The 13827-nt window shown below is 40.4% G+C and overlaps 1 protein-coding gene across 1 annotated transcript; it reads left to right on the plus strand.

Annotated features, from left to right (window-relative positions):
- Positions 1 to 9920: 9920 nt before the first annotated feature.
- Positions 9921 to 11042, plus strand: LOC133717928 (metalloendoproteinase 4-MMP). The gene has a single exon (XM_062144689.1). The coding sequence runs from the start codon at positions 9962 to 9964 to the stop codon at positions 10799 to 10801; it is 840 nt and encodes a 279-aa protein (XP_062000673.1). The 5' UTR covers positions 9921 to 9961; the 3' UTR covers positions 10802 to 11042.
- The last annotated feature ends 2785 nt before the right edge of the window (positions 11043 to 13827 follow it).

Raw genomic sequence — 13827 nt, forward strand, 5'->3', positions numbered from 1 at the left:
GGTCGCCGGAGTCGTCGAGCGCGGCGGAGTCCAGTGACAGAGACAGGCCGAGAGAGAGAGAGAGAGACAGTTTGAGACAAGTTGAGCGAAAGAGAGAGAGAGAAATCGGTGAGGGGGGAGGAGAGAGAGAATTGATCGAAGAGGGGAGGGGGGAGAGAGAGAGAGAGAGGTGAGTGTAATTTATTAATTAAAATGAGGGCAATACTGTCAATAGATGTTAGATTGGGTAAATGAGAGTAAAAAACTCTTAGTGGAGTAAGAGCATCTTTAGCAGACTCTCTATTTTCGCTCCTTAGCTATTTTAGAGAGCATGTTTAGCTTTTGATATATTTTAGCAGCTGCATCAGACTCCTAAGTGGCTATCCATTATAACTTTTAGCTATCTCGCTCCTAAATATAAAGGCGAGATGAGGCTCTCTATAATTTAATACATTCATTTTGAGTTATTTTATGTAATTGATAAATACATTTAAACTATTTAATCTTCACTTAAAAAATAATATAAATTTAAAACTAGTTAAAATAGAGAGCACTGATACATACGTATTTCTAAAGTAGCTAGCCAAAATAACTTTTTAGCTACTTTGGCTAAAATTTGACTAAAAATGGCTAGCATTGCTAAAGATGCTCTAAGTGGGCAATTTTTAGGCCAGAATTGTGTAAATGGTCATTATCCCAATATTTTTTGGCCAATAAAAATCTTATTCAAATGTTAGAATTTAAAGCCTAGAATTAATAATTTAGGGTTTAAGTATTTTTTGTCTAAATTAGGGTTCATTCTGTCAACATATTAATATTAAAATATGATTAGTTCTCGAAATTGAAAGTTACTTTGTATAAGAATTCAATATTGGACTCAAAACTTTATAACGATATATGAAATACATTCTCAAACAATTATATGTCGTTGTTGTACGTTTCAAAAAATATGTCGTTGTATAGATTAACTTGTAAGGGAAATTCTACAATATGTTAATATATAACTACATACAATTATCACTTTTAGGACTTAATTACTCAAATGAGAACATACTTTACTCTAACGAGGATATTATTTATTTTAATGAGGATTTTTTTCAAGTTACCGCATGAGTTCTCAATGTAGTAAATATTACATAAAATATGACATATTTTTTTTGAAAATGGGCTGGTGCGGCTGCCCTCAAGCCTTGATTAATGAAATTGCATAATACAAGGGGGGACATAGAGCCTGAACCCCATATTACAATAAGCAAAAAGAGACCATCCTGAAATAATATCAGGACTCTCCACAAAATCTATGTATTCTAACAAGCACCAATTAGCAAAGAGTGCACGAATGGCAACTCCATTTGCTTTGACATAGCAGTGACATACCGGAAAGATAACTCTATAACGAATAAGCATCATTACAAATAACATAGCTTTCCCACTATGTTACCGCACGGAAAACAATCCAGTGACACTCTATTTCATCCTGCCACTAGGAGGTTGCGTCCATTTGATCAAGCAAATAGCTCGCCGCCCCGCTAGGCCAGACAAGGCACTCCGAGAGTGCATACTGGGACCAAGCCCACTTCGCCCTATCCACAAGGGATAGGAATTTATTGCCGGCATAAAGCCATAGCTAATTAAACATAAAAAGCAAAAACACAAAAATAAAAGAGAAAAACAACATGGGTGTACATACCTCCAATAATATGGAGTATCTACTACATCACCAAGCATAAGTAACACCCACTTTGGGACATCCACAAGACATGGCAAGGCCCAACCGAGACATACATCGTATAGCCCTATGTTCAGGCTACGCGGCGGTATCCGGAAGTCACAAATCCGCCACCGGGAAGCCACCTTTCCGCCCTTGCCAAGATGCCACCACAACATAGCTTTCTACATGTTAAATAGACTAGAAATATGTGGAAACTTGTCCCACATCGAAGAATAAGTAGAGGAAGGGCATTCCTTCATCTATAAAAGGAATGCCTCCTCCCACAACTCAACACATTCATTACATCTCTTGTAATCTTGTTAGGCCGCAAGGCTCGACACACTAGTATAGCTTTCAAGTGGACGTAGTCTCCCGCTCATGCGGAGGCGAACCACTATACATCTCGTGTCAACTCTCTCTCTCTCTCTCTTAAGCTAACTAGAGATCCCCACGGATCACTAACGTTAACATTGGCGCCGTTTGTGGGAAGCCAACACATTGGCTTCGTCACCTTCCATGAGCTAAGTCTGCTCAGCGGAGCTTGAAGAAATTCCTTCCTTCTTTGAGTTTATGTTTGAATTAATTTTTCTTGGCGGCAACTAGAGCAGAGTGTGCAGAAATTTGCACCTTGCAGGCTGGTCAACACGTGGTCAACGCCCAGCGGGGTTAGTCAACGCCCATGGAGTGGTCAAAACTTGCATAAACACCCGTATGGGGCGGTCAAAGCTTGGTCAACGCCCGTCAGCGTCCGGTCAACGCCCATGGGCTCGGTCACCGCCGAGCAAGGCTGATCAGTGGTTGGTCAACGCTGACCATGGTTGGTCAACGCCTGACAAAAAAAAAATATATATATAAGGAAATTCAACTATTTCTATTGAGCATTCAACCTCAACTACGAATTGACGGACATTATCGGCGTACTTTATCCGCCACAAGCAATGGACCGTCACGCTCGGCCCAACTCCGCTAGCCTCCAAAATTGGCACAAGATAAGTGCATTCATCTTATCTCTTACGCTCTTGCAATTTGAGCTACCGCACATGCCATGTCTATACATGCTTGCTCTGTGTGTTTTGTCATTTTTCATGCAAATACATACTGTACACATCCACGGTCTACGACCAAAACCGCCAAGTGGTCAGGCAACGCCTCATAATAGCCATTGATCCGGCAGCAAGGGACTAGTTAACACAGCCTACGGCAGCCATTGATCCGGCAGTTAACCCCGACGCTTGGGTACCAAAGATTGGGATCGCTTCCCAACACCCTCTGCTCCGTGCAGCTCCCCCTCAACAAACATGGCTGGGGAGTCGGGGACTCTCTAGCGGGGCCTAGCAGGGGCCCACCCCATTGAGCTTCCGCTCACGAGCTTCCCGCTCATGCCTTCCCAGCAACCCATTGAGCTTCCGCTCACGAGCTTCCCGCTCATGCCTTCCCGGCAACCCATTGAGCTTCCGCTCACGAGCTTCCCGCTCATGCCTTCCCGGCACCCCATTGAGCTTCCGCTCACGAGCTTCCCGCTCATGCCTTCCCGGCAACCCATTGAGCTTCCGCTCATCCCCCTTGAGCTTCCCGATCATGCCTTCCCAGCAATCCTTGAGCTTCCCGCTCACGCCTTCCCGGCATTCCCACTCTTCACATTCATGTCTGCACGACACACCACACGTTAATGGAACATGGAATTCTTCTACCATTTGTCGCTCCCGACAAATTGAATTCTTTTCGCGTTCCATTAATACGAGCGACAACCAAACAAACGCTTACCTTCGCAGCGCTCATACAACTTACATTTATCATATGCAATCCATATGCTCACACGCCCATACGCACTCTCGAGTTGTGTACGTCGTAATCGATCGTCCTCGACGCCATTCGCGTGTATACATCAACATGTATCACGCACCCCATACGTTTATATATGCCAAAACGCATATCGGTGCAACTCACATTTGTTGCCCAATGCAACGAGCGTTCTACGAATGCCTGCTTTTTGTTTTTGTTGTGCAGGTTAACGAGTCCCTTCTTGCTTACGGAGTTCGGGGACTTGTAGGGGCTCCGTACCGCCCGGTTACTTATGCTTGATGACTTCATGATTTGAACTCCCCAACCAAGAAGCTCATCTTACTTGGGGACTTCGGGGACTTGTACATACCTCCAATAATATGGAGTATTTACTACATCACCAAGCATAAGTAACACCCACTTTGGGACATCCACAAGACATGGCAAGGCCCAACCGAGACATACATCGTATAGCCTTATGTTCAGGCTACGCGGCGGTATCCGGAAGTCACAAATCCGCCACCGGGAAGCCACCTTTCCGCCCTTGCCAAGATGCCACCACAACATAGCTTTCTACATGTTAAATAGACTAGAAATATGTGGAAACTTGTCCCACATCGAAGAATAAGTAGAGGAAGGGCATTCCTTCATCTATAAAAGGAATGCCTCCTCCCACAACTCAACACATTCATTACATCTCTTGTAATCTTGTTAGGCCGCAAGGCTCGACACACTAGTATAGCTTTCAAGTGGACGTAGTCTCCCGCTCATGCGGAGGCGAACCACTATACATCTCGTGTCAACTCTCTCTCTCTCTCTCTTAAGCTAACTAGAGATCCCCACGGATCACTAACGTTAACAATGGGCCATGAGCCAAAGCCCAGGCCCAATCATCACCGAGCCCATGTCTAAGTGAACGCCTGCTGCCGCCACGCCACCGCCAGCATCTCCAATACCATCCAATCACTGGCGGCACCTCCCCCTCCATCTACTGTACCCCAAGCAAAAGTTAACCGCCCACGCTCGGACCTAGGATAGAGCAGACCGGCAATCGACCTCTCTACGCCAGATCTTCCCCACGCAGCATGCCCGACCCGATCTGTGCCTGCACTCTGGCCGACACCATTTGGGACTCGCGCCGCCGCTCTCACACCCAGAGCCCTATCCCTGCCCCACGTCGCTTGCCTGAGATCTCCCCGTCGAACTCCCATCCCCTCCTGGTTGCCAACCAACCACCACTCGACCTTCACTTGGAATGGGCTCACTCCTTCTAGCCCGTCTGACGACGATGCCCCGAGGGCGTGCCGTCGGACCGGGCATACACTTGGTGGAGAGACTACGCCGCCTACGGTTTTGAGAGAAAAGTCAAGAGGTTTTTTATACTAAAACATCCATAAAATATGACATATATATGAAATGTTAACGAATCATAGTTTTAACCTAACTTGTAGTTCTAGCCAGTAGTTAACAACATTTAGTTTTTAGACTAAGGAAAAAACAAAAGGTTGCAAGTGGGTTTAAGAGTTTAAGGTGGTGTTTGTTTCACAAGACTGTCATGTCCTGCCTTAAGTTCTACTAGAGTTCCGGACTCATCTGACCTGGCTTATGCTATGTAATACATGAATCATGCATGTTTGGTGCTGTATTGGACTAAGGAACAGCAAGAAAGAACTATTCGAGAAATTCCAGAAATCAGATGACAGAGTATGAGGATTCCACTAACAACCAAGAAATTCCATATAGAGCTACAACAAATCCACGCTTATATATGCACAATCCTCACAATTCACAACACACACAAATCTAAATCTCATAAATGAAGCAAAAGCAAGCAAATCAATAAACCCAAATTCCTGCAAAATCTTCTCACAGACCTGGAACTGAATTCGGTCTTCTCAAACTCTTCAATTCTTGTAGCCAACAACCATATACCAATTGGAATCGTCTCACAGACCTGAACTGAATTGGGTCTGTCTCAAACTCTTCAATTCTTGCATCCAGCAACCATATACCAATTGGATCTTTCCCAGACCTCGCAAAACTCAGAAACGAATTCCTGCAAAACTCTCTTCCAAACCTAGAACTGAATCGGGTATGGCTCAAACTGTTCAATTTTTACAGCTAACAACCAAATACTAATTGGGTCTTTCCCAAACCTCCCAAAACTCAGGGATTCATCGCAAATGAATCAAAGTTCAGTGCTTTCTTCACTCTGTGTGTACGTTTTGGCTGGCAGCCAATCTTGTATTGAGAGCTTAGAAGGGTTGAAGAGGAGAGTGTAAAACAATCAAAGCAAGAGGAAGAACATGAGAAAGGAGAGAAATTGAACTTGCACAAAAGATGGAAGGAGACATGCAGAAGAGTAGAAGAACGAGATTTGGCTTCTATAGTTCGATGGTTTTTGGCGTCGCTGTGGAAGAATGTGTTTATAGGTTTTTGGGACTCCAGAGTCTCATTAAGTAGAGTCCCTGTTATTTCCAAACATGAGACGGTGTAACAGAAGCTATATAAGCAGTCCAATCTCACATAACAAACACGCCCTAGCTAAGGGTTTTATGTGATTCATCAATTAATCTGATGTAATCCATAAACCCTAATCGAGTGAAGCTCTCGTCATTCCAATGCATCGATGATTACATGGGCAGCAAACATTAATGTTAAAAATGACAGATCAATAGGGCATCCAAGGTCGTGGGACCAACGTCCCCCATTAAAAGTCTGGCGCACCTTTGATTTCGCCACGTGTGCGGTGTATGGCATCTTTCGTGTACCCGATCTTTAGGCCTTAACGTGCATGCTCAGAACTCAGAAACCTACACTCGCTGGAAAAACTTGAACAGTTTCCTACCCAACAAACAAGATCCAGAAAAGCTGGGATTGATATCTGATAAGCAGGAAATTAATGCCCACAGTGTACTTGGGCAACTGGGTTTCCTACGCGTGTCCCCCGCCTTAAACCATGATTGAGAAACTAGATCAGTACGTACATGCAAAAACTGTTCGAAATCGAGCCTATCCAAACTGTGAGTGTGCGAGTCCAACAGGAAGCAAGAGACTCCATTGTTTCTTTTAATGAAACACCAACAAAGATTTACAAAATATTAAGGGGGGGGGGACCATATTTTTGTTCGTCTTTGAGGGTCGTATATATAAGAAGTAAGAGCCAGGGGACCATGCTTTTGATTTTACTATGAGAATATTGTTTTGGCCATAATCATTGCACGTACGAGAAATCATATTAATCTCAGATCGATCTATATCGGAGTTCTAGATCCCGAGGATTAAACAGACTCAACGGATTGTTGAAAAAAACAAAACAAAAACATCTGGGTAGGGTAAAAAATATTTAACTCAGTTGCTGAAGAACTTGTTCTGATCTTTATTTTCAATGCCTTTGATACTGTGGTCATTTCAATAGCTAAAGGACATGCTAGTCCTTGTTGGAAAGTTGGCTTTTGTGATTTGAGGGAACCAAAACCAGGGTACTTTAATTTAAAGGTACCGCCCATAAAGACATTCGATCTCATGTGATATGATATCCAAGAGAAAACAATCTTCCTCAAAGAAAGTACCTAAAGGAGAAGATCTTCAAGATAGAAGAGGGTGGGGAAAATAGTTGAAGTTAAAAGAGAAGATGATTAAGACCTTTCACGAGTGAAAAAGGATGTTAATTAACTTCAAGAAAATGCAAGTGTATAAAAAGAAGATAAATTTTTTCCACATCCAATATCCAAGCTAGAGAAGAGATAGCGGAGATTTTTTTTTTCTTTCTTTTTCTTTTGATATATTCCAGTTATTACCGCTCTATTGCTCTCAACCAAGTTAAGCATACATGGCATGCTGCAACGAGATTTTCACTTGGGAATCAGTTAGGTAATTAATCTTTATGTTGCAGGATGTACACCATTAGCGTTTACTTGAATTTTGGAGGCTGAAGCAGCAATATTATATAAGCTCGGCATCTACTCAATTGTTTTCTAACGATATATTAACGGAGATTCACAACTTACTTACTTCAGATCGACACCAAGGAGGAGTTTCATTAGATGGAGACTAATTAACATGAATTGTTTTGATATATAAGGACAGCAGAAGCTCCATGAATACTCTATTATATGCATGTGTTGAGGAAAGGAGACACATATAGCAGTTGTTCAATCAATATGAGACAGATGAGTCTACAATGACTATGCATGGGTCCCTGAATGCATTAGTGCTCAATGCACAACCTTCCATCTATCTCCAGCTAACAAAAGAAAGTGGATGCAGAGTTGCAGACACCCAGACGCATAAGTGTACCAGAGCGTTTACATTATAAAGACCCTACCAGCTAGCTAGCTAAAGGCTAATCTCCCATCATTGTCAGCATGAAGCAAAATTCAAATGCCCCGCAATTATTTCACATTTTGATTCCACATGATTTGTATCAAGCTATTCATCTACCTGGAAGCATGGTAACTATACAAAATTCAACAGTTCTGTTGGAGCTTTGTGCCATAGAAACGTCACATGTATGCTGCATTGGATGACACTCAAATGATTGATATATCGACATAAATATCGGAGATATATCATTGATGAAGAATATTTTCTGAAAGAAAGAAAATATCGACTTCTAAAGATTTATAATTTTTTGTATCAAAATATGCACACCTTCTTAATTTGTAGCCAACAAAAATAGGAACTGTTAGAATACATGTGTTATGTAGAGATTTCTGATATTACTTCAGAAAATACTCTAGATACTTATTGTAATAAGGGGTTTAGGCTCAATGTCCACCCTTTGTATTTAGCAGTTTCATTGATCAAGGCTTGAAGGCAGCCGCACCAGCCCTTTATTTCAAAAAAAAAAAAAAAAAAATAGGAACGGTTAAATTGTCTAGTAACTCTTGTGATTGAGAGAAAAATTATTCTTATATATAAGACTAGAGTTTGAATATATTGGTTCTTTTAGCCTCGCTTATGGCTAAGAAAAAATAAAGGAATTATTTCTTATAACCCAAAAACCTAATTCAAAGATGCATGCTGAAGTTGCTTTTAAATTCTACCGCGGCACTTAAGTATCTATGATCTCCCTAGGGCATTAATAATGTGAGATTTGAAGTATGATAAGCTCCCTCCTTTAGACCTTGATGCCCTCGTGAAGTCCGACATAATTTTTTTAAGGAATCAACCGCTTAACAAATTTAAGACTGCCCATAGCGCAATGTGGTGGTGGTAATTCTCACTGATATGGAGCCATCTTCATTACCATAATTGAAGTCCCGACTCAATGTCTCATTTTAAAGTGCCAAGTAAATTTGTTATTGAAACTTCTGACCGTACTTACATAGGTCAGAATGTTCAAATCAGATCAAAGATAAGGTCCAGTGTTTATATTTGAAAACCAAGCCCAATAAATTCCCATAAAAACAAGGTGGGCCTTCAATTTTTGTTTAATCTTTCAGCTCTCCAGGTTTTTTGACCAAGGAAAAGGAAAAAATAACACTAAAGTTTCAACCAAAATGTGATAATTGTATATGATTTTCTATTACAATTAACCAGAAAGAGATTAAAATCTAATACCTATGCATTTAGTGTGATGTTAGTGCGGTATATATGCATTTGTACATGACATTTCATAGAGCACTTGAAGAAGTGCTTCCGAGTTTGATAGAGCGCTCAGCATCAGTTCCATGTCGGATGTTCAGGGAAATAACTTTCAGCAGAAGCTAACTACCAGCTACCAGCAGTTGGAATTCAGCAGAGTTGGTGCTCCAAGTTTCTTGAAAATTACGAATATATGACCTATATATCCAAAGAACAGACACAAAGTTGGGTCTGCATAGGAAGTAGTAACCAAGCAACACGGTTCTGTTGTGGCCTAACATGGTAGTTGTTTGTGACTTTCCAAGAGCCGAATATTGAGTCCACTTTAAGTCCAAATCTTAGAAAGTACATAGCTCCAAAAATGCTTTCTCAGATAGACTTGAACGGATTGAGTCATCCACACGCCTAAAATGGTGATCATAAATGTTCTAGCTTTTTACCCTACCATACATTACCAAACTAGGTAGAGAAGCTGTCACCCTTCATACCTGAAATCATGTCCATTAAGTGGAAAATTAAGCTCACACATAATACACTTATTGTTTACATTTTTAAGTGAAAAGGAAAATGGGTCTTATCCATGTGAATGATGTGTTGAGCTAGCAATGTAGTAACATATTTCATTCTACATTAATAGTTTGATCATATTATTACAATGTCATTGGCTCATACAAAAAAGATTGACACACCGTGATCATGATCTGTACTCATGGTAAAAATGATTCTCGCATCAGAATCATGATCAACATTGCCTCTCTTAAAGTTAGAATTTCTTTTAAAATGAAAAGGGCTTTGCCACCAAATCTTAGGTTGTACCCTAACTATCCATATTTTATTATTCCTTCATATAAAAGCCAGTTCCTTCCTATCCTCCAAACACTCTAAACAACTCCAACTGCCATGTTTCGGTTATTCAGTTACTCTCTCTCCCTCTTTATCTTCTTCCTCAAATTCCAGCCATGCATACCCACCAGAACAGTCCCCAAAAACACCGGAATATCAGAGATAATTGCAGCACCGAAATGTGGTGCACCACCACCTGACATGAGCTCAAATACATTGCATGGCACGAAACATTACGTGTATTTCCCCGGAAAACCTCGGTGGGTCCCACGCACGATGCCCATGAGACTCACCTACGCTTTCTCGGCGGAGAACATGATCAGTTACTTGAGCTCGTCCGATATCCGAGACGCATTTAAACGCTCTTTTGATCGTTGGGCGTCGGTTATTCCGGTGAGCTTCTTCGAGACAGAAGACTACGGCTTCTCGGATATCAAAATAGGGTTTTACGCCGGGGACCACGGCGACGGAGAGCCTTTCGACGGTGTGCTTGGGATTTTAGCCCACTCGTTTTCGCCGGAGACCGGGAGGCTCCACCTTGATGCGGTGGAGACGTGGGCAGTGGACTTTAGGTCGGAGAAATCGGCGGTGGCTGTCGATTTAGAGTCCGTGGCGACTCATGAGATCGGGCATTTGCTAGGGTTAGGGCATAGTTTGGTGAAAGAGGCTGTGATGTACCCGAGTTTGAAGCCTAGGGAAAAGAAGGTTGATTTACAGGTTGATGATGTTGAAGGAGTGCAAGCTTTGTATGGATCGAACCCCAATTATACATTCAGTGCTTTATCAGAGTCAGAATACAGTACTTCAACAAATCTGGGCGTTGATTTCAGGAGTAGACCATCAAGATGGGAAAATTTCGTCTTTGTTTTGGTTATCTGGTTGTGCATTTACTTTTAGCAGTAAAACTTACTTGGTTTCTCCTGCTGGCTTTTGTTTTCAACTGGTAGCTACAACATAACCTTCTTAATTTTTCTTTTCTTGTTCGTTTTATACACACTAATTGAAGGGTTGGCCCTTAATTTGTACTAGTGACTACCACGTCTGAAGGAGACTAGTCTAATGATACGTATTTCTCATCTACATTGTTATCTCTATGTGATTCCGACTTTTTTGTCTATGATTTGATATGTTTAAACTTTTTACATAGTATTTTGACTTATAGTATCACTGGTGATCTTGCTTTAGCTGCATAAGTGTGTACTGCGATTCCGATTGGGCATGAGATCAGTCAACCATAGAAGGTCTATCGATCATCTATGGTTGGTTTCTAAATTTCTTTTGCTCTTGATCCCATCCCTTGGAAGTGTAAGAAACAAGGATATGTATCTAGCTAGAAGTTCAATAAAGGCTAGCTGAGTATCATGATCGACTTGGCTAATATCGTTGGAGATCGATGTATCTTGGGCAAGCCTGTTCTTTGTGATAGACGCATATAACTCCCCGCCCCTCCTTTACTTCATTTATTTTACAATTATGCATTTCTTGCCCCAAGTTCAAATCCTGTGTTTAAGCATTTTGACACTGATTTTCACATTCAAAAAATTCATATACTTATTCTGTACATATGTTCTTGCTAATGAGACGGTAAATCATATTTTGATGTATCACCTAAAACTCATTTTATGTGGCAACAATTGTGCCATAACCATTCACGAATTATAAATTTTCATTATGGTATCACATCTGTTGACATGTGCATGCTTGCCAATTTATTTAATTTCTTTTAAGTTCAGGAAAACAAAAATTCATAGAATAATTTCAAAATTTCAAATTATAATGTTTAGTCTTGTTTGCTTAATATGAGGTATCCAGTTTTTAGGTGTCAATTGATATCCATTTTTTAGCTTTAGCGAAACACGTGTATTAGGTGAGAGAAACAACACTCGTTCTTTTCTAATACCTTAAACTATCTACGTCATCATATACTATTAGATCAGAGATATGGATGACTTTTCTTTTTGGTTTGAAAGATTTCTGATTAAACCTTTGATTAATTTGGTATATGAATGAAAGAACTTTTCGATAAGTGGTCTTTGTTGATCACCACCATTATTGTTAACATTATTGAGCTCACCAACCGGATCTATTTCTTATGCGGGTTTACAAGTCACCAAGTCATTCTTTAAACCGATAATAATCGAGGAGCACGGGTGGCCATGATTTTTAATTGTTTGGACTCTTTTGACTTGAACAACAACGATTAGCATCTATGGAGTGTTGAGAATATATACATCCCACATGGGAAAAATGGGACATTGCATATGGGTTTATAAGGGTTTGGGCCACTCCATCCATTGCCAATTGGTTTTGGATGAGAACCCCAGATTACTTTATCATGGTATCAGAGCGGGTTACCCACGTGTGCATGCCTAACGGCCACACGGGCTCCACGTCACCCAAAGTTGTCCACGTGTATGGCTTGAAAATTCGCCACACGTGCGGGGGCGTGTTGAGAATATATACATCCCACATGAGAAAAATGAGACATTGCCTATGGGTTTATAAGGGTTTGGGCTACTCCATCCATTGCCAATTGGTTTTGGATGAGAACCCCAGATTACTTTATTATTGAGAAGATTAACAATGCCACAAAGTTTTTATATATTATTTATTTATGTTTTTTGTTTTTTTTTCGGCGAAAGTAGGATCACAGTTTTGATATTGAGAGAAGTGACAGTAGAGTTGGTGGTTGGGAAGTCACTACAGCATCTTAATAGATGGTAGTATTGTAAAGAAGATATTGGTGATTAGCATACTGGTTTTTTTTTTTGGCAGGAAACAGAATATACTGGCTTTGAAATGCCTTGTCCAAAGGCCCTTGTGAAACAATGACTCGAAATTCGTTTAGACTTTAGGTACAAGGGTGATGATCTAAATATGAACTCGTACTCGCGTCACTAGATTTGCAGGGGATAAGCCAACTACGTAAATTTTGAGAGAACTACATGGACATAACAAATAGTCAAATATTGAGTTGTAACATCAGACTAGTGTTTGTTGGTGAAAAAGAGATTACTTGATAAAGAAGAAAATAAAGTTAGTTAAGGTCTTTCAGTTGTAGCACAGATGGCTGACAAGTGTCACCAGTCTGTACGTACATTAGATTAGACAATCTTAAAGTATAAACACCTATGCTTCCTGTAATAACTCCAAAACTTTTTCCTCATTCTCTAGATTCTAGAAAATTAGTTACAGAGCCTTCTGCTTCTTCTTCTTGTTCATTTTTTTTAGCTCTTTCTGTTACACTTTCATGGTATCGAGTTTCAAAGCTCTTTTATAACTAATAGGTTCAGTTTGACTTGGATCAGCTGAAGTTGATGACATGATAAACAAAAAGCATTTTTTCTTGGAAATGCCTCTTCTTCCCTCATAAGTATATGGTGAGTATTTTGGACCATGTTTGTTAACCCTTCTACTGGATGCAAGATATTGGCTTCTGATATTTGACTTCTGGGTCTAGATGGACTGCATTTTAACACCACTGATATATTGCCCTTACCAGGTTGTGAATCTACTGCTAAGGACCCATACCAAAATGTATCATTTTATCATTTTATGAGATTTTGGACTATAAATGCATCAGGAGATGGTGGTGCCATGACTATGTAATTGTTAGCAAAAGGTATTAATGTTTGAGAGAGAAGAACAGGAAGGATAGCGTGATGAAGATTTCTGTGAGCGGGCGGCGACATTTGTATGAGAGAAGAACGGGAAGAAATTCAACTCTAGAATGTATGTTATCAAGTTCTTTTGAAGGATAAGAATGATTTGACAAAAAAGTAAATACATATAACCAAAACCGTAGTTATCGAAATCATAACAATAATTAGATTGATATCTTCATAATTATGGAATAACAAGTATAATTAATTTCTATATATATCTACGTAACAATATATAAAACTGGACACGATTTTATTTAA

This window comes from Rosa rugosa, chromosome 6 (genome assembly GCF_958449725.1).
Source record: "Rosa rugosa chromosome 6, drRosRugo1.1, whole genome shotgun sequence".
Classification (NCBI taxonomy): Eukaryota; Viridiplantae; Streptophyta; class Magnoliopsida; order Rosales; family Rosaceae; genus Rosa; species Rosa rugosa.